Source organism: Myodes glareolus, chromosome 13, assembly GCF_982192425.1.
Source record: "Myodes glareolus chromosome 13, mMyoGla1.1, whole genome shotgun sequence".
NCBI lineage: Eukaryota > Metazoa > Chordata > Mammalia > Rodentia > Cricetidae > Myodes > Myodes glareolus.
Genome location: NC_142038.1, coordinates 42,505,193 through 42,528,883, shown reverse-complemented (window position 1 = coordinate 42,528,883; position 23,691 = coordinate 42,505,193). Strand labels below are relative to the sequence as shown.

Below are 23,691 nucleotides of genomic sequence, written 5' to 3'. Positions count from 1 at the left end.
GGAATTTTAATATTTTAAAAAATTTTATTGTTTTGTTTGAGATTTATTTTCTATGTAGGCATATGTCATATGTGAACAAGTTGACTATATATAGTAAATATATTATTTCTATTAACATTCAGAAAGGGAGCAAATAGGTACCTAACTGTAAAGAAGAAAGATGGATCAGAAACAGCCCATGCAATGATGACCTGTAATTTGACTCACAATACAAAGCATGCTGTTAGAAGCCTAATTCAGAGATTTCCTGTCACCAATAAAGAGCGTACTGAACTTCTACCTAAAACAGAAAGAGGAAATGTGTTTGCAGTTGAAGCTGGTATGTATTTTCTGGGAGCTTCCTTATTTACCCTCTTACTTGGTGATTTTTTTCCTACCTTAAATTTGTTTTTTGGAACTAATATGGTACATTTTTTTTCTAGTTTTAATAATGTATTAAATGATAAAAATGATAAAGAATTATGAAAAATTTGGAATAAAGTATTAAGGCATGTTATGCAATCAAACCAAGACTTTTAAAAATTGTAGTAATGACTACTGTCCATTGAACAAACAGTTCCCCTGTGCTTGGTGGTGCCCTCACTCCTATAGCCTCACAGCAGCAATCTACTCACAGAGGTCAGACTGTGAGCCGTGGAGAAGCTGGAGCTCAGAAGGGTGAAGATTTCTTCGTGATTATTCAGCTAGCCAATAAACACCACTGAGCTTCCACTCCAAAGTCTGGGGCTTTTGTCTGTCACTGTCTTGATGTGTTAATAAGTACGAGTTTACACTGGGGCTTTAGTTTCTGCTAAGGGCTGGAGAAGAATCTTCAGTATGTTAAATTATTCAAAGATAGTTTGTAAGTTATAAAATGAAGCCATAATTTTATTCAGAAAAATACCTTTAAAAGTGATGAAGTTATCTAACTGCCTAGTGTAGTCTTTGCATAGTTATTGTTTTCTAAGAAATAGGTTTACATCTCATAAGCCGTACATGGCCATAGATATCAAAGAACAACTGTTTATCTTTAAAGTTTTGATTGTTTTGTCATACTGTGTGGCTCATGGGTACTATGCAAGCACACTGCCATTAAGCTATAACCTGAACCCTAAAGAGAGTCTCTTAAGTGTGGACACACAGAAATAGTTTGAGCTGTTTGGAGAATGCATTCTTTACGACACCTGCTTAGTTATATGTGGATATTGGCCAAATGCTCTGTTGGAAAATTTGTTAAGCATTAAAACTTTGTGTTTTCAGATAATATTCTATGAATCATGTGGTTGTATATTTATTTTAAATTCACCTTAAACATGTAGACTATTTTCTTTTTTGTAATGTTGCATTATCTGTAACAGATTTTATAATGTACATTATTTCCTGCTTAAAGTTTTAATTTTCTCTGACATTACTGATAGAAACTTATAGTAAATCTGAAAATAATTTATGTGAGTAATATTATGTTTTGTTTTGGTGATTGTGGAATAATTAATTTTTATTTACTTTTATTTGTTATGCATTGGAAATACTTTTGAAAAAGACTTGCTGTGTAGTTGATGCCAAACTCGTTGCCTATAAAATGATATGTCCAGGAGGGCAGTAGTTGAGGCACTGGGTAGAGAAGAAACATCCAAAAGAAGCATATGAAATTATATGGCTTCATTTTCAATATATCGTTTCAACGTACATCATAAACTTTCTGTTTATTCATTTTTGAAGAAAACCGAGAAATGAGCAAGACAAGTGGGCGACTTAACAATGGCATTCCTCAAGTTCCTGTGAAAAGGGGAGAGTCCGAATTTGATGCTTTCAGGCAGTCTTTACCAGTTTTTGAGAAACAAGAAGAAATTGTTAAAATAATAAAAGAGAATAAAGTAGTTTTGATTGTAGGAGAAACTGGGTCTGGAAAGACTACACAGGTTAGTTTTTTCTTTGTTGTTTATTGAAGAAAATATAATTTATTCCATTTTATAGTTTTATATCAAATTTATACTATGTGTTTAAAAAACTGGCTATTTTACTAATAGTTATTTCATACATAAATTGTTGCTGAATGCTTACAGAGAATTTATAGAAAGGAAATCTTTCAAATTATTACTTTTTTGTTTTGTTATTTTTGATTTTTGAGTCTGGATCTATCTATGGAGTCCTGGCTATCCTGGAGCTCACAGAGATGGGATTAAAGAAAGGAGTGTGCTGCCACACCCTGCCTTATTATTTAAACCAGTGCCTTTGGTCTTCAAGGAAACAGAAGTTATGTGATTTATTATATTGGAAGGAGGCTGGGTCTGGAGTTCAGATTCCTGTAATTTTATCAATTAGACGTGAAGACTTCATCTGACTTTGTAACCATTGTGAGCTTGTTTCCATTCATAAAATGGTACTGATAATTAGTTCATTTTAGGGTGAGGTTTAGAGATGATCTCTACAAGATGCCACATAGTACCAACTAGCACCTAGTGTTAAGATTTACTTTAATGCTAAAGATTCCTGATGTTTCTGTTCTGTGAACCACAAAGCTAGACAGAATTTAAAGAAGTCTATTAGCCAGTTTCAGGAAATAAAGTATTTTTGAATATTTCCCTTTTTTATATTCATAATGTAAGTGATATGGAGGCTATTACGTAGAAAGTGAAAGAATTTTTTATTCATCTTTTTGTTTGAGAATTTCATGCATGTATTTTGTGCATGTTAATTGAATCAACCTTCTTCTCCCTTCCAGATTCTCTCCTATCCCTTGCCATGATTTCTTCCCAACTTCATGAACTCATAAAAAATCCATTCAGTTCACTTACTATGCCGCTCAGGGGCTGTATCCCTGTCTTTCCCTTCACCAGCAGCCACCAGTTGCCGATAGCTCTTCAGCTACTGCTGGAACTTCATGAGTCCTTCTACCCATGCTGGGATTTTGTGCGGATCTTGTGCAGATCCTGTGCATGCAGTCACAGCTACTATGAGTTCATGTGTACAGTGGCACTGACAAGTAAACAAATGCTGTTTTGCTGCAGACATCTGCTGCCTGTGTCTCTTACAGTCTTTCTGTTCTGTTTACAATGATTCCTGAGCCTTGGGGGAAGGGATGTGATACTGCTGTCCCATTTAGAGCTGAGCATTCCATAGTCTCTTATTCTCTGAACATTGACCAGTTATAAGTCTTTGTATTAATTAATTACCCTATACTGTGTAATGAAACTTCTCCAATGAGGGTTTAGTGATGTACTGATCTATGAGTATAAAGTTAAAAATGGAGAATTTATTACTATATCCATTGAGCAAAATAATATTACTTACTCAGTGTTATTCCCTAGGGCGTATGTCCTAGCCAGCTCCAGGGTTTTGGCTCAGTTAACAGTACCAGGTATGAGTTCTGTCTTGTGCAGCAGGCTTTAAATCCAGTCAGAAATGGGTGGCTTTACCCCTGTAATATTCACACCACTGTTGTTCAAGTGGAATATCTTGGTAGGCCATAGCTATTATAGCTCACAGGCTCACATCTGGTTAAGACTATTAATTATTTTTCTTCCCTGGTAGTATGCATAACACCTTCAGCACTCTGTAAGCTAGTCAGTAAGGAGGATGCTTTCAGGTTAGTACCATCTTGATGTTTCTTGTTCTGTGACTCAAGTATGTGGTGTCTTCAGCAGTAGGTTCCTACCAGGTTCTGGAGGGTAACCAAGAACAGTGGCAATAGTCTGTAGTGTTTGGGTGGATCTATGGGACCCCACTGACCAACAACTCAAAAAGATGTAACCTTACTGGCCTTTTTATTTAATAACCTTTTGTGTCTCCCATTATAGGGCAACTCCATTTAAACTCCTTTTATATAATGTGTATGGATTTTCAGGAAGCTCCTACAACAGTAGGTTCCCATGTGGCATTTTTAGAGGTTTTTAGCATTAGTTCTTTCTCTCCACACTCCTACCATGCTGCCTTCTGCTCTCCTACACTAGTTGAACTCTTCCTATTTTTTTTATTCCCCTTTCCCCCTGTATTTTGCCCGGTTTTCTTGAAACTACCCGCCTTCATTGCCCTTAGTTTCCTCCCTTCTGTTGGTATTCAAATTTAGACACACTTAAGCTAGTATACATGTATGCGAGAGAATTTACAGCACTTGTCTTTTTGGGTTTGGGTTATATCAGTATCATTATGTACCATATGATTACAGTGCTCACAGAGACCAGAAGAAGGTCTCAATCTTCTGGGACTGGAGTTATAGGTAATTGTGAACTGCCATGTGGGTGCTGGGAATCAAATGAAGCCAGATACTCTGGAAGGGCAATGAGTGCTCTTAACTACTGAGCCATCTTGCTAGCCCCAATAAGATTTCTTATTTATATATTATTATATATATATTATTTATATAATAAAATATGTGTGGCGCTCCTGAATTTTATTATGAAAAAGTATTTGTAATTCTAGTATTGTGAGTATTTTTATTTCTTAATTTTCACTATTAAAAAAAAATCATAGTGGAACTTTGTCATTTCGTTGTCTTTATAGGATAATTTGGAGGGAAGTAACCGTAGTGGTTGTTACCATCCAGGATTCATTTCTTAGTATAGTCTGGTTATTTTGACTTTCAGAAGTATTTGAAGGTCTTCTTTACCTTGAGTATTTTTTGTTAGATTTGATTTAAAATATTTAATTTTAGTTTTCATTGTAAACAAAATCTCTTAAAATTCACTTTCTCATTGGTAGTCATGAGACTTACTGATTTGAAGATTAGTTAATGTCTTGACATGTTATGGGACTTTGAAATTTGATTTGTGTTAATATTTCTGGTATACAAAGTGAATGCTATCTCATAATGATTTAAAATTTTTATTTTAGATTCCTCAGTTCCTATTAGATGATTGCTTTAAAAATGGCATTCCCTGCCGAATATTTTGTACTCAGCCAAGACGATTAGCTGCTATTGCTGTGGCTGAAAGAGTTGCCGCCGAGAGAAGGGAAAGAATTGGTCAAACAATTGGTTATCAGATCCGATTAGAAAGCAGGTAAAGACAGTCTTCCACCATTCAACATGTTTAAAGCTGGCTAAATACATACATTTGACTAAAAATAGAGGATTAGATAATGATGTTAAGTGGAGGGGGAAGTGTCAAGGGTCCCACCTTTAGACAGAGAACACAAGCAGTGAGTGACTGTGGAGAGAGGGAGATTAAGTAGTCTATTTTCTGAAACTATGAAAACATTAACAGCAAAATTGGACTTAGCAGATTATGTTTAACTATTTGTACACATGTCTGTAACAATAATAAAAATAAGGGTGTCTCATTTGAGAATGTGGGGGAACATGGGAGGGACTGCTGGAAGGAAAGGGCAGGGAGAAGTGGTTTAATTATATTTTATTTAAAAATAAAAAATTAACTTAAAAAATCACAAAAAAACAAAAAATTAAGTGATAATTTTGCTACCAGTAAATCTATATTCAGATATTGATTTTATATCTAAACTTACTGAGGTTTTGTGCACCTGAGCTATAGATATAAACCCTTTTACAGTGTTATGATCAAGTACAAGCTGCTTGACCTTGCTGAGATTTTATCTTACAAAATGAGCTACTACGCCATCTAGTGTCTGGGACAGTAATCTATTGAGAAGTTTGGATAGGAACTCAGTATATGATAGTGACTCAGTTTTAGTGATAATATGCAACTGAGTATCCCTTATCCAAAATGCTTGGGATCATGTGTAATCAGATTTTAGAATCTTTTGGGTTGTGGATATCAGTGTAAACTTTACTGGTTGAGCATATGGAATGTTCTAAACTCTGAAGCTAGACAATTGGGAGTTTGAATTTTCAGACCAAGGATGCTTAGCATACTGCAATACTTACTAATACCTTCTTAACAAGTGTTAGCATTTCTTGGTTTGTAGCAATGACTGAAAACTTTTTTTCACTTGTAATTTTTTTAACTGAACTAAAATTTTTAAATTTTAAACATACTTAAGTTCTTTAACAAAGTATATAGCTTACTTACTTAAAAGCTATTTTTGATGAAATTTGTGATTGTCAGGCATTATATATGTATTTTATGTAACTTCTAACAAACCACATGTAATAGTACACCAATAATATTCATAATAATATAAATATTATTTGTATTATTTGCTAAAGTGTATGTGGTAAGCATTTAAAGTAACTGTATTTTGATTATGTAAAAGATTTGTAATTGTGTACTTTATTTTGATTTTTTTAAATAGAGTTTCTCCAAAGACACTTTTGACATTTTGCACTAATGGGGTATTGCTTCGTACATTGATGGCAGGTGATAGCACATTGTCAACTGTGACCCATGTCATTGTGGTAAGACTATTGTTGAATTTGCCATGTATAACTGAGACAGCTTAATATTTAATTAAATAATGATATTTTAAGAATAGGGTAAGATGAGAATGAACTGTTGTATTTAGTGGGTTCTCTTCAAGGTAATTTGGTGGTGTAATTATTAGGACTATGTCTTACATTGCATAAAGGTGTTCTTATCATTGGGTGTCACGGGAGAGATAAACAGGAGAAGAGGTTTTTGAAAATATGCTTTTCATCTATGAAAGTAATGCATGTATCTAGAATTTTCTGGAAATGGTAAACACTTTTTTTAGTCACTATACTTAGCTTTTTAATTACTGCTTTAATGTCACAGATTTCCTAATTGTAGCTATATACTTTATAGTCTTAACTTTGTGGTTAAATTTCTGAATTAATTAGCTACTTGTAAAGTAATAATGACCCTCATTAAAGTATTCTAAGCTGTTTTCTAGTTTCTGTCAGAAAAAAAATTAGAATAAGTTGTTTTAGCCTTTAATAAGCCTTAAATAGTTTTAAATAGCCTTTAAGAAAAATCTTGCCTAACTAAAGGATTCACTTGCTCCCTAGTGCTAACAGGTATGTATACACAGGTTTTTGTTTGCTTTTGCCTTCATTTGACAAAGAATTTTGCTGTATTGCTTAGGATGGCCTTTAGCTTGCCGTCTTCTTGCTTTAGTCTCCTGAGTGACAGAGATTATAAGGGTATACTACCATATATATAAATTGATTTTGTTTATATTAAGACTGTATTTAATAGACTGAGATAATTTAGAATTTTTATAGGTTTTTTTTGGTTTTACATTCTGTATGAAAAGGGACAATACTTTGTCATCTACAATAAGTTGTTAATGTATGATATCTAAATTGTACATACTGCAAATGTTCTGTGGTATTGGTTGGCCTTTCCTTATTTAATTTAGCAACGTAAATTTAGCAGTGTTTTTCTTTTAAAGACCGAGTTGTCCACAGTGTTTTACCTGATCCATGGTTTCATTTCTGTTTCTATTCATTGCAGGATGAAGTGCATGAAAGGGATCGGTTCAGTGATTTTTTACTTACAAAATTAAGAGATTTGTTGCAAAAACACCCAACTTTGAAACTAATACTTTCTAGTGCTGCCTTGGATGTGAATCTCTTCATAAGATATTTTGGAAGTTGTCCAGTGATATATAGTATGACTATCAGTTATTTTCTATAATTTCTTTGAAGTAAAATTTTGAAGTGTGATAATGCTATATTTGTTTATTTAAACAGAAACTGGGAGATATTCTGAAGTGGAGGATATTCGTTTATGTTTTCCGTGAGACAGGCTTCATAGTGGTCTTTCTCTACGTTGACCTCTCTTTTGCATTGGTAGCTCTCTGATGCTATGTAGCAAATCCAGTTATCGAACCTTAAAAAGAAGCAAGCTGCTTTTAGTCCTGTGTTTCTCTTCAAACACTGTTTTGTAGCTTCTGCACTTCACTGCCTGATCTCTGGGGACAGTTGTCTATACTGTCATGTTGATCTTCTTGCTGATCCCAGGCTTGAGGTTGTCAAACTCCAGACTTATTCTTGGTTGGTGAGGTCTATTCTAATGCTGGTACATTAGGCTTCCTTTCCTTGTACTGCTTGAGCTGTACCTCTTAACTTCCTTCACGTTTTGGCTTGTCATCATTGGGCCCAAATGCCTCTTTATATTGTCTTTAACCCTAAGACTATGGCAGTTTGAATCTAGGTTCCCTGTCTTGAATACTTCTTGTCTCAGGACTCTAATGTATGTTAGTTTTAAACAATAGATTTTTTCCTAGTATGACCCACCACCTCTAAGCTGGGGGACCCCTGTCTACTCCTGACCTGTCCTGCTTTTTAAATCAGTTGTCTCAGCGATACCTACAACTGGATCCAAGTTCTGTAGATAAACATTGTAGCTTCTTTTCTCCTGGACTGCCTAGTTTACCTTCTGGAGAGACTTCTGCTTCCCTTCCATATGCTAAGAACAATGCATCCTTTTTGCTTATTTTTTGTTTTGTTTCCCTGCACTTTTCAGCCATACTATGACTCCCTTTGTATGTTTCCCAAGCTCTTCCTCATTTGATTTTCTTGTCTTGGTACTTCTCCTTCACTGGGTTGCAGGAAGGCATCTTCTAGCCTGCCATCATATACTGAGGTCCTTTCATCATTATTTTATTAATATTCACTATATAAGTTTTTCTAAAGGATGATTGATTTACATTTTTGAATTATTAGAAGCTGTTCATGCATCATTCTTATTTTAAATTACATTTTGTTCTGTGTGTGTGCACGTACATGTGCGTAGATGCCATAGTGCTTGAGTGGAGGTTATAGGAAAATGTGGGAATTGGTTTTTTCCTATCATGTGGGTCCCATTTGGGAATTCTTAGCAATATTATTTTGGCATTTAAATACTAAGCCAAATATTTAGATATTAGGCAACATATATATATATATATATATTCTACACTGCATCACATTAGCGTGTGTGTGTGTGTATGTGTGTGTGAGAGAGAGAGGTGTGTGTATGTATGTGAGAGAGAAAGAGAGAGAGATTAATTCTCAGATCTCGGTTTATTTGGGATCATTGCTTCTTGAATCTTATCCTACATTACAGTGTTTTCTTACTTTTCTCTCTGGATTTCTCTTTGTGTGCATGTACTCATATGTTGGTATTTTTGTTTTACCTTTGTTTTCTTAATTTTAATTCATTTCTGTTTCTGTTCACTCTTTTTCCCTTCTCTCTCCCTGCCCTTTTTTGCAACTCTACTAGCTATTGTGGATGTATATTTAATTTCCCTGGAAGCTTTTTTTTTTAAATGCTTGAGGTTCCTGCTTTCTATTGTATACTGATGATTGTTCTCCAGAGTTTTGAATGTAGAAATATTATAGGTACATCACTTCTAATATGTCCTAAACTGAATACTTAAAATATAAATTATGATTTTTCTTTTTGTCTTGCATATCTTGGGTCTGTCTATATCTAGACTCATATCTAGAGTCACCTAAGTCTCAAACTTGTACATTTATCTAATAATATTAATAATATTTTCTTTATTAATTAATATTAATAATTAATAATATTAGGCACATGGAATTTATCCCTGTGCTCATTCAAAGTTTGCTTGTCTCCTTTCATAAGCATGGAAAGAAACTGCAATTTTCACTGGCCAACATATTTCTCTTTAGCTTTCCTTGTTACTCAGAGAAACAAGGGCAAGACATATATCCAGGTATTATAGTGGATTAAACAAATATTTTGATAACAAATGTAATTATGATTTCTCTTTATTTTACTTTCCGTTTCAATAATCCATCTAAGATTTTTGTTTTGTTTTTTAGTGTTCACTATCACTATTCTTTTTTTTTTTTATTTTTGAGACAGGGTTTCTCTGTAGTTTTTGGTGTCTGTCCTGGAACTAGCTCGTGTAGACCAGGCTGGCCTCGAACTCACAGAGATCCGCCTGCCTCTGCCTCCCGAGTGCTGGGATTAAAGGCATGTACCGCCACCGTCCGGCACTATCACTATTCTTATTTAACCTGTTTTCTTCTTTTCCTGTCACTGCCTAGTCTGGTTCTACTCTTCTGTTTTGAAAAATCCATTCTCCATATTATTTCTATGGCATTCCTTTCTGAAGGCAAATTTTGATGATGCTGACCACTCTCTTAAGTTTTGAGTGACCTTTATTTCAAGACAAAGACCCTTAATGTGACTGCATTTGTTTCTCTGGCTTTATCCTTTTCTCATCTCTCCTATTCTGCTTTCCTTTCTGTTTCTTGAAAACAGCCTCATTCTAGTTCCACCGCAGTGACTTTGTTCATAATGTGTTTTCCTCACATACTATGTACCTTCTGTGGAGTGCAGTTATTTTATGTCTTTGTTCTCCAATGTCTCATAAAAATCTTTTCTTGATGTGGTCACTTACCTGTAGTACACTGTCATGATATCCCATACTTCTTTCTTATAGGACTTTCTTGTTGGACATTGGATATGTTTCTGTTTACATTTTTTTTTCATGTTTCTGGTGTTCCCTGCTTTGTGTACCAAAATGGAAGTAGGAAGTAGCACTGTTTGTACTTAACATGGTACTCCCAGTCTCTAATGTGATACCAGGCACATGGCAAGTAGGTAGTAAATACTAGGGGGAAAGCTTGTGAGCACTTGCTAGAATGTGAAATCAGTTGTCCCCTCTAGTCACATGTCTACAGAGCAGCGTTGCAGTTAATGGCAAGTACCGGGAGTCACTGCAAACAGTGACTTTTAACTTTCAAAAAACACTGTGAAACAGTTTTGTATATTTTGAGATGCTTCATTACATGTGAGAATTCTTACTTTTTTGTGAATTATCTATAGGATACAAATTGGATATTTAAACATTTTTATTCTTTAGTACAGGGAAGACCATTTGAAGTAAAAGAAATGTTTCTGGAAGATATTTTAAGAACTACTGGATATACCAACAAAGAAATGTTAAAGTACAAAAAGGAAAAGCAACGAGGTAAGGATTTTAGCAAGAAAATTATTGTTAAAATTTATTTCTTATAATGCTGTAGTCTTAGCTTAGAGAACAAGGATACTTGAAAACATTTTCTCTTGCATATAATTAGATAAAATTATGTGATACTTTTGTCCTAAATAGACTTTTTAAGGGGCTATTTTATTTATTTATATTTATTTTTATTAAATATGTGTGGGGTGTTTTATGTGCATGTATGTCTGTATACCATGTGCATGCTGTGCCTGCAGAGGCCAGAAGAGATCATAGAATCCCTTGGAACTGGAGTTGCAGCTGACTATGAGCCTCCCCATGGGTCCTGAGAACAGAACTCAGGTCCTCTGGAATGACAGCTATTGTTCTTAATGGCTGAGCCATCTTTCTAACCTTTGGGATATACTTTTGTATTCTGGTTTATATCCAGAAGTTATGATCTGTGAAAAGGAACTAAAGTACATGTTGAAATTGAGGATGTTGAGTGTGTCTGAATCCAGAGGCCTAGTCAGGGTTTTCAGAAAGCAGTGGGATATGTGGTTGCTCCCATAGCTTACCTCAATAGGTAGAATTAAGACATTAATGGGAGGGAGTGGAAGGAGTGTCTTGATTGATGACAGCAGGCTTAGCTCTCTTGAAATTTTGGTTTCCAACTTTTTATTTTCTAAGACATGATCTCATTTGGCCTGGTCATGACATGGCTCACGTTGGCCTGAGCTTGCTTAATATTTTTTCTCTACTTAGTGAATACTAGGTTTACAGCATGTTCTCTATTCCCAGCAAGATTTCCAAATCTGGTATTATTATATGATTTTTATCTTTACTTTCATTTTTATCAGTATTTGCTTTAAGAAATTCTTACAGTGGCATACTGTGTTTCTGTGTGTGAATTAGAATTTATGTCTTCTTTTCCTTTTTATAGTATACTTGGTTGTACTCTTATTTCTTTGTTTACTGTGTATGGTCAGGGGCACACAACTATTGATTCTCCACTTGAATATGTAGTTAGTGATTTCTCTGTCATTGCAGAGGTCATCACTGCTTGCATGCAAATTATAAAATGTAGATGTTGAAACTTTTAAAACTTCTGATTTTTTTGTATGTGAAACATTTGAGATAAGTTTAATAATTTTTTACAAAATGCCATATGGATATTAGTCATTGATTTAAACAGTAGGTATATTATGGGGAAAGATGCTCTTCTTGAAACTCTGGGTTAGAAGCAAACTTCTTCCCCGTAGACAAATGTTTTTATGTAGTTTCATATGTCTTTATGTTGCACAACTTGATGAAAGACCCAATGTATTTAGTAAGAGTAACTCCAAAGTAAAGCCAGCTCTCAAGCAGTATAAGATTCACTTAGGTTTTTGGTTTTGTTTCTTATTTTTTTTAATATTTATTTATTATGTATACAGTATTCTGTCTGTGTGTATGTCTGCAGGCCAGAAGAGGGCACCAGAACCCATTACAGATGGTTGTGAGCCACCATGTGGTTGTTGGGAATTGAACTCAGGACCTTTGGAAGATCAGGCAATGCTCTTAACCTCTGAGCCATCTCTCCAGCCCTGTTTCTTATTTTTTGAAACAAACGAACACATTATCAAAAGGAAAGGACTTATCTACTTATTTTTTTTCCTTTATAATTTAGAAGAGAAACAGCAGACCACACTCACAGAATGGTACTCAGCTCAAGAGAATACTTTCAAGCCAGATTCTCAGAGGCAGAGAGCTGTTGCAAGTGTGTCTGAAGAGTATGATTTATTAGATGATGGAGGTGATGCTGTCTTTAGTCAGCTGGTAAGATGCTATTTTAATATACTGGTTTGTAATGATATTTTGAGTAAAAATTTTGTGGATTAAACAACTTTAATGAGGTTATACTATTTTTCTTTTTACTTTGTTAGTGGGGGCAATTCTCTTAGTTTACTTTGCTCTACAATATATTTTCAGAATCTACAGTAATCTACCTCTTTTTAAAAAAGGGTTGGTGATTAAATTTAGGGCTTTGTAAGCTCTTTACTCTTGATCAATACCCATGGTCCAAACTTTATTTTTAGAAGAATAGTTTATCTGTTTTTAAAGGTTTGTTTATTTTTATTTTATGCGTATGAATGTTTTGCCTACATGCATGTGTGTGCATATCAGTGCACATAGCCTCAGAGCCCATAGGAGACAATGGGATCCCCTGGAACTGGATTTACAGGTGATTGTGTGCCATCATGTAAGTGCTGGTGGGAGCCAGATGCAGGTTCTCTGTCAAGGCAGCAAGTGCTCTTAACTGCAGAGCTATCTTTCCAGCCCCAAACTTAGCTCTTTTTTTCCCCCATGAGATGTGGGGTTGCTCACATTCTATACTAGTGTTTAAATTTTGATGAATCTAGAAGAATTATGCCTGAGTTTTAATGGAGACTCCTAAAGGATGCTTTAAAATGGTTTAGTGTAGGGAAGATCCATTTGAATTGGTGATCAGCATTTGACAGTAATCCTAGCTTTTAATGGCTGAGCAATTTTTCCAGTCAGTGATTAGCATTTTGACTGTGTAAACTGGTGGTTTTAAGAACCAAGTTGGATATTATAGGAGAAACTTTTAAGGCCTGGTATAATCTGTTTCTCTGCTAACATAACTCCTTTGAGGGGGAGTTAGGATAGGAAAAGAATTCTTTTTGGGCTTTTGAGACAGTCCATGTTATCTGGAAACTTGATATGTAGCACAAGATGGCTTTGAAACTTGTGTTCTCCTGCCTTAATTTCCTGAGTTGCTGAGACTATAGGTGAGAGCCTCCATGCCAGTAGAAACTCTGATATACTTGATGGAGAGCAGACAGTGGTATTAGTGTTACACTCTAGGATGATGTTTCTTCTGATGTAGCTGGAAAAGAAACCAGTGCTGTGTAGGTACATTTACCATCAGAAGCACAATTAGTTAATGTGGCAAAATCATGTGGCTAGTACTTTGCTGACAAGCTCACTTTCAGATAAAAGATGACTGTAGTATCAAAATGTAGTGTAGTAAGAAGGGTCGCTTGTTGGTTCCTGGCCATCTGGCTAGATTAGACCTGAAATAATCACATAGAAACTGTATTAATTAAATCACTGCTTGGCCCATTAGCTCTAGCTTCTTATGTTATGTTAGATGACTATATGTCATATGTTATATGTCTCTATGTTAGATGACTAACTCTTACATCTTACTTTAACCCATATCCATTTATCTGTGCATCCCCATGAGGTAGTGGCCTACCAGCAAAGTTTCAGCATGTCTATCTCCAGCGGCGGCTCTGTGGCATCCCTCTCTCTGCCTTCCTTCTCCCAGCATTCAGTCCAGTTTTCCCTGCTTACCTAAGTTCTGTCCTGCTATAGGTCCAAAGCAGTTTCTTTATTCATTAATGGTAATCACAACAGAGGGAAATTCCACATCACCTCCCATTTTCTGTTTAAATAAACAGGAAGGTTTAAACTTCAACATAGTAAAATTACATATAATAAAACAGGTATCAAACAAGAGTTACAGTTATATCTATTTTATCTTTTATCATATCTAAGGAAAACTATAACTGAAAATTCTTTAACTCCTTCAAAGATGCCGGAAGGATATAATATTACCTAAGTAAATAGTAAGTACGTTGTAAGCAACTTCCAAAACTCTAGAATTGACAGACATCTCACTGCCTGGACAGTCACCCAAGTTTTTTCTGTACTGTGGGGGCATCCTTCTTCAGCCTATTGGTCTATAATATCCAGCAGACTTTTCCACATATCAGGAAATTTCAAAGACAGTTCCACCTATATTTGCAGTGTGTCAGTCACTTTCTTTGTCCTGCAGAATGTCTAGCAAACACTTTTCATGAAGTAGGAATCCCAAAGGATCATCTTACCTTTAGGCAAGTTCAGCAGTCATTTCTCTGTGGGTCTTGCATGTCCTGTTCAGCAGTTCAGGCAGGAACAGTTTCTTGCCCAAATGGCTAGCAAACTTCATAAGGAACCTCTTCAATGCCCATCTTCCTTTCAAAGTAATTGGTGCTGCGAGGAGCAGATGTGTCTCATGTTGTAAAAAGTCCTTAGTTATTAAAACATTTAAATGTCATATTTTGAAGGTCTCTGAAAGATTTGAAGAATACTTATCTAACTGAATTATATATCTAGAAAACCTAACGTGACTACAAGCTTGACTATTATAGATGATTATCTATTAACCTATATTTCTTAATTATACATTACACTTTTAAATGAGCTGCACAAACACAATACCTTAATCAAGATCAGAAATACATATATACTGAATAACAAAATTGACCTTAAATTTGTACCAATAAACAAAGATCCATACCAAAGCAAATTATTCATATCTATATCACATCCCCATTTAAATATAAAGAAATATTTAAAAACAATACTTGGGAATATGGGTGTAGTTTCTCTAAACTCCTTCCTGCTGTTTATTGGGCAAATTAATTTTTTAAGGGGTGTTCAAGGCAACCTTTCAGGGGGTCTTGTTCCATCAAACCACAACAGTCTGGAGGCAATCCACAGGTTCTCATCCTCCGTGGAAAAAGAGAAGAACCTCTTTTCCAAAAAACCATATCCTTAGACCCAAATTCTGAAGTCAGGATACCTTTATAATATACATACTGGTTTAGCTTAGCAGCCCATATAATGAAATGCCTCTCACAGTAAAAAAACAGTAAAAAAAAGAAATCACAATAATATACATAATCCAGACTCTATGAATTTTCCATTTTTATATGTCTTGTTTTTCTTTATTCCTTTTACTCTAAAACTTTACCCTTTTAAATGTTTATCCAACACACATTTATCCAACCCTGTGGCTCATTTAGAGTTCTTTTCCATCTGAATTTGTCTTTATTGCATATCTGTAATTTTTTTACTTTCCAGGAGCAATTTTTAAAATGCTAAGCGCTTCGTAAAGCTTAAGCAGCACTATTACTATAGTATATATGGTACTGCTTGCCTGCCTGCTCAGTCTAAAACTTAAGCTATGCCATTACTATGATATGTATGGTACTGCCAGCATGGTGGAGCCACTTGTGCCTCTGAGAGCCATGCACACTACCCCATTCTCAGGCACACAGCCAGTCCATGTCACCACTAAGCAAGCTGTAGCAGTCTACTCACACACTTCACTCAGATGCTCTGTAGCCAGACTGCCTGCCTGAAGGGGTCAGAGTTTGTGCTGAAGCACGACCCAGAATGCCGGCATTTCAAAATGGTGTGGCTTTTTTTTTTTTCTTGCTATATTTGAATCAGGAAAGCCTCTCTTAAAGGAGCTGTGACAAGTGTCCAGCTGAAAAATAAATGCGGCTAAACTTTGTTTATTTTGTGTGTGTGTTTATAATTTCTTTTCAAGCCCTCTCAGGTTTTACATGGATTTAGTCCACAATGTTGGTGTGCCAGTTGTAGTAATAAGGGTCACTTGTTGGTTTCCCACTGCCCAGCTAGCTTAGACCCGAAATAATCATATAGAAACTGTATTAATTAAACCGCTGCTTGGCCCATTAGCTCTAACTTCTTATTGGCTAACTCTTATATCTTAATTTAACCCATTTCCATTTATCTGTGCGTCACCACGAGGTTGTGGCCTACCAGCAAAGCTTTAGCACATCTATCTCCAGGGGGCAAATCCGTGGTGTCCCTCTCTCCACCTTCCTTCTCCCAGCATTCAGTCCAGTTTTCCCTGCCTACCTAAGTTCTGCCCTACTATGGGTCCAAAGCAGTTTCTTTATTCGTTAATGGTAATCACAGCATATAGAGGGAAATCCTACATCAATACAGTATTATGAAAAATAATGTTTATAAGATGAAATTAGAGACTTGTGCTATAATAGTATATGGATATTGTATGCTTTTTAATTCTAAGGATGATTGTGACCATTTTACTTTCCTTGTAGTAAGCAAATAGTAAGCAGTTTGATAATTTGTAATCTTTGCTTTTTTGTTTTCAAAAGACAGAAAAAGATGTGAATTGCCTTGAACCATGGTTAATCAAAGAAATGGATGCTTGCCTTTCTGACATATGGCTACATAAAGATGTTGATGCTTTTGCTCAGGTCTTTCATCTTATTTTAACTGAAAATGTCAGTGGTAAGTTTATTTAAATAAAAACAATTTCTCTTGCCATTATTTGTGATACAAATAGAGTATAATATAAAAAGTATGTGTGGCATATTGTTTACTATAATTTTATTTCAAGTGCTTTATATTGTTTTGAATATGTTAATATCTCTAAAGTGATTTCCTTTAGGTCCTCACAGATATTACAGTTACTTACAGAAATGTTTTTATATATTTGTGTTGTAATACATCCATGTAATTGTTTTTGTATTTGTGTTGTATACATTCATGCAATCTGGTCCTTGACTCCATGATGTAGGAAAAAAATTAGGGTCACAAAGAGGTTTGAGATTGATGAAAGATAGGTAATAACTTTGGGATGCTTAGAGTCATCTAGTAAATGATGATTTTATTACCTTTGTATGGGCTCAGGTTCTGATTCACATACACTTACATACTTGATGTCATGTGATATATGTCTTCACTAATGAATTGTCGTCCTGTTTTATTAGTTGACTTTCATGGCTATTGACAGCCAGACATCCAGTCTGTAATTCTGTAGGCTTCTAGTTAGCAGGCAGAATGGTCACAGAAAATCGGCACTGGGAATGCTTTAGAAGTCAAATATTCTTATCTAAATCCTTAGCTTTGTTACTGTTGTGATTATTGACTATTTTGTTTTTTAAACATTTTCTTTATCTTCAGCTTTTGATGTTTCAGCCTGGCTTTTGTTTTCCTTTTTTCATTTTTTTTTTAAAAAAATCTATTAATTCTTGGTTTTCCTGGCACAAAATTTTCCTCCCTCTCCCCTCACATTCAAGTCCATGGTCCTCAATTTTAAGGCTTTCATTTTATTTTTTTATTTACATCCACTCCTTAGATGGATCTCATCTGTTAATGGCTATGATGATTAGCATTAATTGTCAACTTGACACACTCTCAAGTCTCCTGGGAAGAGAGTGATTGTCTACATTGGGCTGGTCTGCAGGAGGTTGCTATAATTGATATGGGAAGACCCAGCCCATTGTGGGCTTTGGGTAGAGGGTCCTGAACTATGTAAGAGTGAGTAATTGAAACTGAAAACAACTAAAAAACAACATTAGCTATTCATTTTTCTCTACTCTTTACTAAATCTCTAATATTGACTTCCTCAAACTGATGGACCATGGTCTGGAATTGTAAGTGGAATAAAAGCCCTTTCTTCCCTGCGTTCCTCTTTGTCAGTATATTTATCATAGCAGCAGAACTGAAGCTAGAACAGTGGCTTTAAGTATCATTTAGACCCTTAAGTTTTTAAATTTATTTTTTAAGATGATGTCCCATGACTGTTGTAGTAATCCACCAACTATTTCTCTTTTGTCAGTAAATTGTGTTTTCCTTAGAGGGATCAGATTATCTATCCAAAATCCCACTGGTCTACTTTTCCCTTTCTTCTGATTATACTGTGAAGAAAATAAAGTCCTTTCTATGACTGAATCTGTGATGTCTTTAAATGTAAATATCGCTGTTGACCTGTGTATTTAACACTTGTTCCTGCTGGTGGCGCTGCTTGGGAAGTTGTGGAAGCTTTAGGAGGTAGAACTTTTGGGGGAAGTAGAACACTGTGGGTGGGATTGAGGCTTTTAAAGCCCAGCCCTGCCTTCTGTCATGCTGTTTTCTGGTCTGTAAAGTGTGAGCAAGTGATCTCATGCTCCTGCCACCAAGCCCATGAGCCACTGCCACTGTTTGCCATGTCCTTACCTCCAGGATGGACTGTAAACTCTCAAACCAAGAACCAGAATAAACCTCTGTTCCCTTAACTTCTTATCAGGTACTGGATCATAATGAGAAAAAAGTAGCTGACCCAACACCTTCCTTTCCAATCTTGTTTTCCATCACTCTTGTTTTTGTTCACTGTTCTTTAGCAACATGAGTTGCTTTTCTTTTTAATATTTTTAATTACATTTTACATAGTGTGCTTGTATTTGTATTGGAGGACACACATGCTGTGGGTTATGTGTGAAGGTCAAAAACAACTTGCAGGAGTTGATTCTTTCTTTCCTCCATGTAGGTTCTAAGAATGGAACTTAGTTCTCAGTTCAGTCTGGGTGGGAGATGTCTTTCACTTCTAAGGTGTTTCACTGGGCCTAATTTCCTTGTATGTGTTGATAGAGTCCTTTAATTTTATTTATTTTGTTTAAGTGGAATCCTGACTATAGACTCAATGGCCTCTTTCATCTAGGCCTCTGGCTAGTTATTGCCTCTCAGAGAGGCTTTTTCTGGTCAATGAGACTGTACCCCATTCTTACTATTTTGTTAATCTACTTTGTTATTTTTTTTTTACTTTGATTATTTGTCATTTATTGTTCTTGCTGCTCCTGCTGCTGTTGTTGCTCACTACCGTCCTACACTGGAATGTAAATTTTGTGAGGACAGAGCTTTGCCTGCTTTACTCTTCTGTGGGTTCACAGGATTCAAAATAAGTGATCAAATATTTGCTCAATAATCCTACCTTTAAACATTTGTACCATATAGTCATGTCTAATATGGAAGGTGTCAGGAAATTCCTTGCCTCTTTTACTTTCTTCTTTTTTCTTGTGGGTTTGATGGTTTGCTTCTTGGAGAGGTTCTGGCTGTCTCATGATCTTCCTGCCTCAGCTTTCTAAGTGCTGGAATTAAAAAGGGCCCCACCCCACCTGGCAGCATTCTTACTTGAGGGTATTTTCAGTTGTCCATTAATATGTTCAATTAATATGTTTTTCACATACATACCTTCTTTTTCTGCTTCTGGTGTGATAAGAGATTTAGTATGTGTTTATGCCTGACAGATTTTCTAGATTGTGAAGACAATTTTTCCCTTTTTTTTCTTTTTATTTATTCATTTATTTATAAAAAATTTCCATTTCCTTCCCTCCTCCCATTACCTTCCCATTCCCCCCATTCCCTCTCCTCCTCCCTCTCCAGTCCTAAGAGCAGTCAGAGTTTCCTGCCCTGTGGGAAGTTCAAGTTTCTCCCCCCTCCCTCCAGGTCTAGGAAGGTGAGCATCCAAACAGACTAGGATCCCAGAAAGCCAGTACATGCAGACAAAACAAGACCCAGTACCATTGTCAATGGCTTCTCAGTCAGCCCCCGTGTCAGCCACATTCAGAGAATCCGGTTTGATCACGTGCTTGTTCAGTCCTAGTCCAGCTGGCCCTGGTGAGCTCTCATTCGATCAGTCCCTTTGTATCAGTGGGTGAACGCACCCCTCGCAGTCCTGACTTCCTTGCTCATGTTCTCCCTCCTTCTGCTCCTCATTTGGACCTTGGGGGCTCAGTTCAGTGCTCCAACGTGGGTCTCCGTCTCTATCTCCATCCATCAGATGAAGGGTCTATGGTGATATGCAAAATATTCTTCAGTATGGTTATGGGCCAAGGCCAGTTCAGGCACCCTCTCCTCTGCTGCCCAGGGAACAATCTGGGAACCTCTCCTTGGGCCTGGGAACCCCTCCAGAATCAAGTCTCTTGCAAACCCTAAAATGCTCCCTTCGTTGAGATATATACCTCTCTGCTCCCATATCCATCCTTCCTCCCTCACCCCCATCCCATTCCCCCAAGCTATCCCCAATCCTCCCCCCTCCCTTCTCTCTAACCATCTCCCCTTACTTCCACCCCCCACCCCATGCACCCAAGTTTGCCTGGCAATCTTGTCTACTTCCAATATCCAGGAGGATAACTATATGATTTTCTTCAGGTTCACCTTCTTATTTAGCTTCTCTAGGATCGCGAATTATAGGCTCAAAGACCTTTAATTAAGGCTAGAATCCACTTATGAGTGAGTACATACCATATTCCTCTTTTGGGGTCTTGGTTACCTCACTCAGTAAAGCATTTTCTATTTCCATCCATTTGCATGCAAAATTCAAGATGTCGTTGTTTTTTACCGCTGAGTAAAACTCTAATGTGTATATGTTCCACACCTTCTTTAACCATTCTTCTATTGAGGGGCACCTAGGTTGTTTCCAGGTTCTGGATATTACAAGTAGTGCAGCTATGAACATAGTTCAACAAATGCTTTTGTAGTATGATAGGGCATCTCTTGGGTATATTCCCAAGAGTAGAATTGCTGGGTCCTGAGGGGGGTTGACTCCCAGTTTCCTGAGAAACCGCCACACTGATTTCCACAGTGGCTGCACAAGTTTGCATTCCCACCAACAATGGATGAGTGTTCCCCTCACCCCACATCCTCTCCAGCATAGGCTATCATTGGTGTTTTTGAGTTTAGCTATTCTGACAGGTGTAAGATGGTATCTCAAAGTGGTTTTGATTTGCATTTCCCTGATTGCTAAGGAGGTTGAGCATGACCTTAAGTGTCTTCTGGCCATTCGAAGTTTATCTGTTATGAATTATCTGTTCAGTTCAGTACCCCATTTTTTAATTGGGTTAATTAGAGTTTTAGTGTCTAGTTTCTTGAGTTCTTTGTATATTTTGGAGATCAGACCTTTGTCTGATGAGGGGTTGGTGAAGATCTTCTCCCAGTCAGAAGGTAGCCTTTTTGTCTTACTGACAGTGTCCTTTGCTTTACAGAAGCTTCTCAGTTTCAGTAGGTCCCATTTATTCATTGCTTCTCTTATTGTCTGTGCTACTGGGGTTCTACTTAGGAAGTGGTCTCCTGTGCCTATGTCTTGTAGACTACTTCCCACTTTCTCTTCTATCAGGTTCAAAGTGGTCAGATTAATGTTGATGTCTTTAATCCATTTGGACTTGATTTTTGTGCATGGTGATAGATATGGATCTACTTTCATTCTTCTACAGGTTGACATCCAGTTATGCCAGCACCATTTGTTAAAGATGCTTTCCTTCTTCCATTGTATACCTTTAGCTCCCTTGTTGAAAATCAGGTGTTCATAGGTTTGTGGGTTAATATCCGGGTCTTCTATTCAATTCTATAGATCGACTTCTCTGTTCTTATGCCAATACCAAGCTGTTTTCAATACTGTACCTCTGTAATAGAGTTTGAAGTCAGGGATGATAATGCCTCCAGAAGTTCCTTTATTGTATAAGATTGTTTTTGCTATCCTGGGTTTTTTGTTTTGCCATATAAACTTGATTATTGTTCTCTCAAGGTCTGTGAAGAAGTTTGATGGGATTTTCATGGGGATTGCATTGAATCTATAGATTGCTTTCGATAGAATTGCCATTTTACTATATTGATCCTCCCAATCCAAGAGCAAGGGGGATCTTTCCATTTTCTGGTATCCTCCTCAATTTCTTTCTTCAAAGACTTAAAGTTCTTGTCAAATAGGTCTTTCACTTCCTTGATTAGAGTTACCCCAAGATATTTTATGCTATTTGTGGCTATCATGAAAGGTGATGTTTCTCTGATTTCCCTTTCTGCTTCTTTATCCTTTGTGTATAGGAGGGCCACTGATTTTTTGGAGTTGATCTTGTATCCTGCCACATTACTAAAGGTGTTTATCAGCTGTAGGAGTTCTTTGGTAGAGTTTTTGGGGTCGCTTATGTACACTATCATATCATCTGCAAATAACGAAAGTTTCACTTCATCCTTTCCAATTCGAATCCCCTTGATCCCCTTATGTTGTCTTATTGCTATTGCTAGAACTTCAAGCACTATATTGAAGAGGTATGGAGAGAGTGGACAGCCTTGTCTTGTTCCTGATTTTAGTGGAATGGCTTTGAGTTTCTCTCCATTCACTTTGATGTTAGCTGTCGGCTTGCTGTAAATAGCTTTTATTATATTTAGGTATGATCCTTGTATCCCCAATTGCTTTTAAGCTTTTTTTCAGCCAACCATATTTGTTTTATTTCAACACCTTTTCTTTGTTGTTTGTTTCCTAACATGACCCATCTAGTCCCTTAGTTCCCTGGTTTTCACTACTTTTGGATACTTTTAGTTTATAAACACTTTCAAAAACTGTGGCTGGGGCTAGGGAGATGGCTCAGTGGATAAAGAGGCTGGTCGTAAATCCTGAGGATGTGAATTTGATCCCAGAATCTACATGGTGGAAGAGAACTGACTCCTTCCTTATGTTAATCATTTGACCTTCACACAGGTGTCAAGTCATGTGTCCCCCAATAAATAAGTAAATAAATGTAAAAAAAATATAAACACATGTTCTCTGGTCCTCAGCTTAATTTCTTTAAAAAAAACTGTTTTTTTAAAGATTTATTTATTTATTATGTATACAGTATTCTGCCTACATGTGTACATGCACCCCAGAAGAGGGTACCAGATCTCATTATAGATGGTTGTGAGCCACATGTGGCTACTGGGAATTGAACTCAGGACCTCTGGAAGAAGAGTCAGTGCTCTTAACCACTGAGCCATCTCTCTAGCTCCCATATTCTTTTTAAAATTACAATTTTTTTACCTATATTAATTCAATCTATTGCACTTTGTCTACTACAATATCTTGACGACTCATATTGTTTTTGAAAATTCTAGTTCATTTTTTTTAAACATAGGAATTCATTATATTTACTTCTGTTTTGTATTTGTTGTTTTGAATTATGTTAAGTGTAAATAATTCCTTTTATCCCTTGAGGATTTCATCTTAAAGGTAGACTTGTACTGCTGTTTTAAAAACAATTTTAAAAGTTCTGTTCCTTATGTTATGAGCTTTCTTGGTTTACTAATTTAGTGAGGCTGGATCAGCTATTGTGGTGACAGCATTTAGATTAATATTTGGGTATGGTTTATTAAGTCATAATCTTGTATATCTACTAGTCAACAGACCTCTTCATAAAAATGATCTCTTAGGATTTCTTATTCATTGTAAATGTATTGTCCTCTGTGGATACACATTTTTAAAGTTCATTATACTTTTAAAAATTCATTTGAGAAGTAATATTTTGTTTTAAAAAGAGA

The 23,691-nt window shown here is 36.1% G+C and overlaps 1 protein-coding gene across 1 annotated transcript in view; it reads left to right on the top strand.

The window, feature by feature from the left end:
• Ythdc2 (YTH N6-methyladenosine RNA binding protein C2) overlaps positions 1–23,691 on the top strand; it is a 73,609-nt gene that overhangs the window by 5,972 nt on the left and 43,946 nt on the right. Inside the window, exons 3-10 of the mRNA XM_048419245.3 lie at positions 123–319; positions 1,699–1,898; positions 4,810–4,976; positions 6,187–6,289; positions 7,308–7,464; positions 10,678–10,785; positions 12,425–12,573; positions 16,740–16,875. Of these exons, the coding sequence (XP_048275202.3) occupies positions 123–319; positions 1,699–1,898; positions 4,810–4,976; positions 6,187–6,289; positions 7,308–7,464; positions 10,678–10,785; positions 12,425–12,573; positions 16,740–16,875 (1,217 nt within the window). The remainder of the gene's footprint in view (positions 1–122; positions 320–1,698; positions 1,899–4,809; positions 4,977–6,186; positions 6,290–7,307; positions 7,465–10,677; positions 10,786–12,424; positions 12,574–16,739; positions 16,876–23,691) is intronic.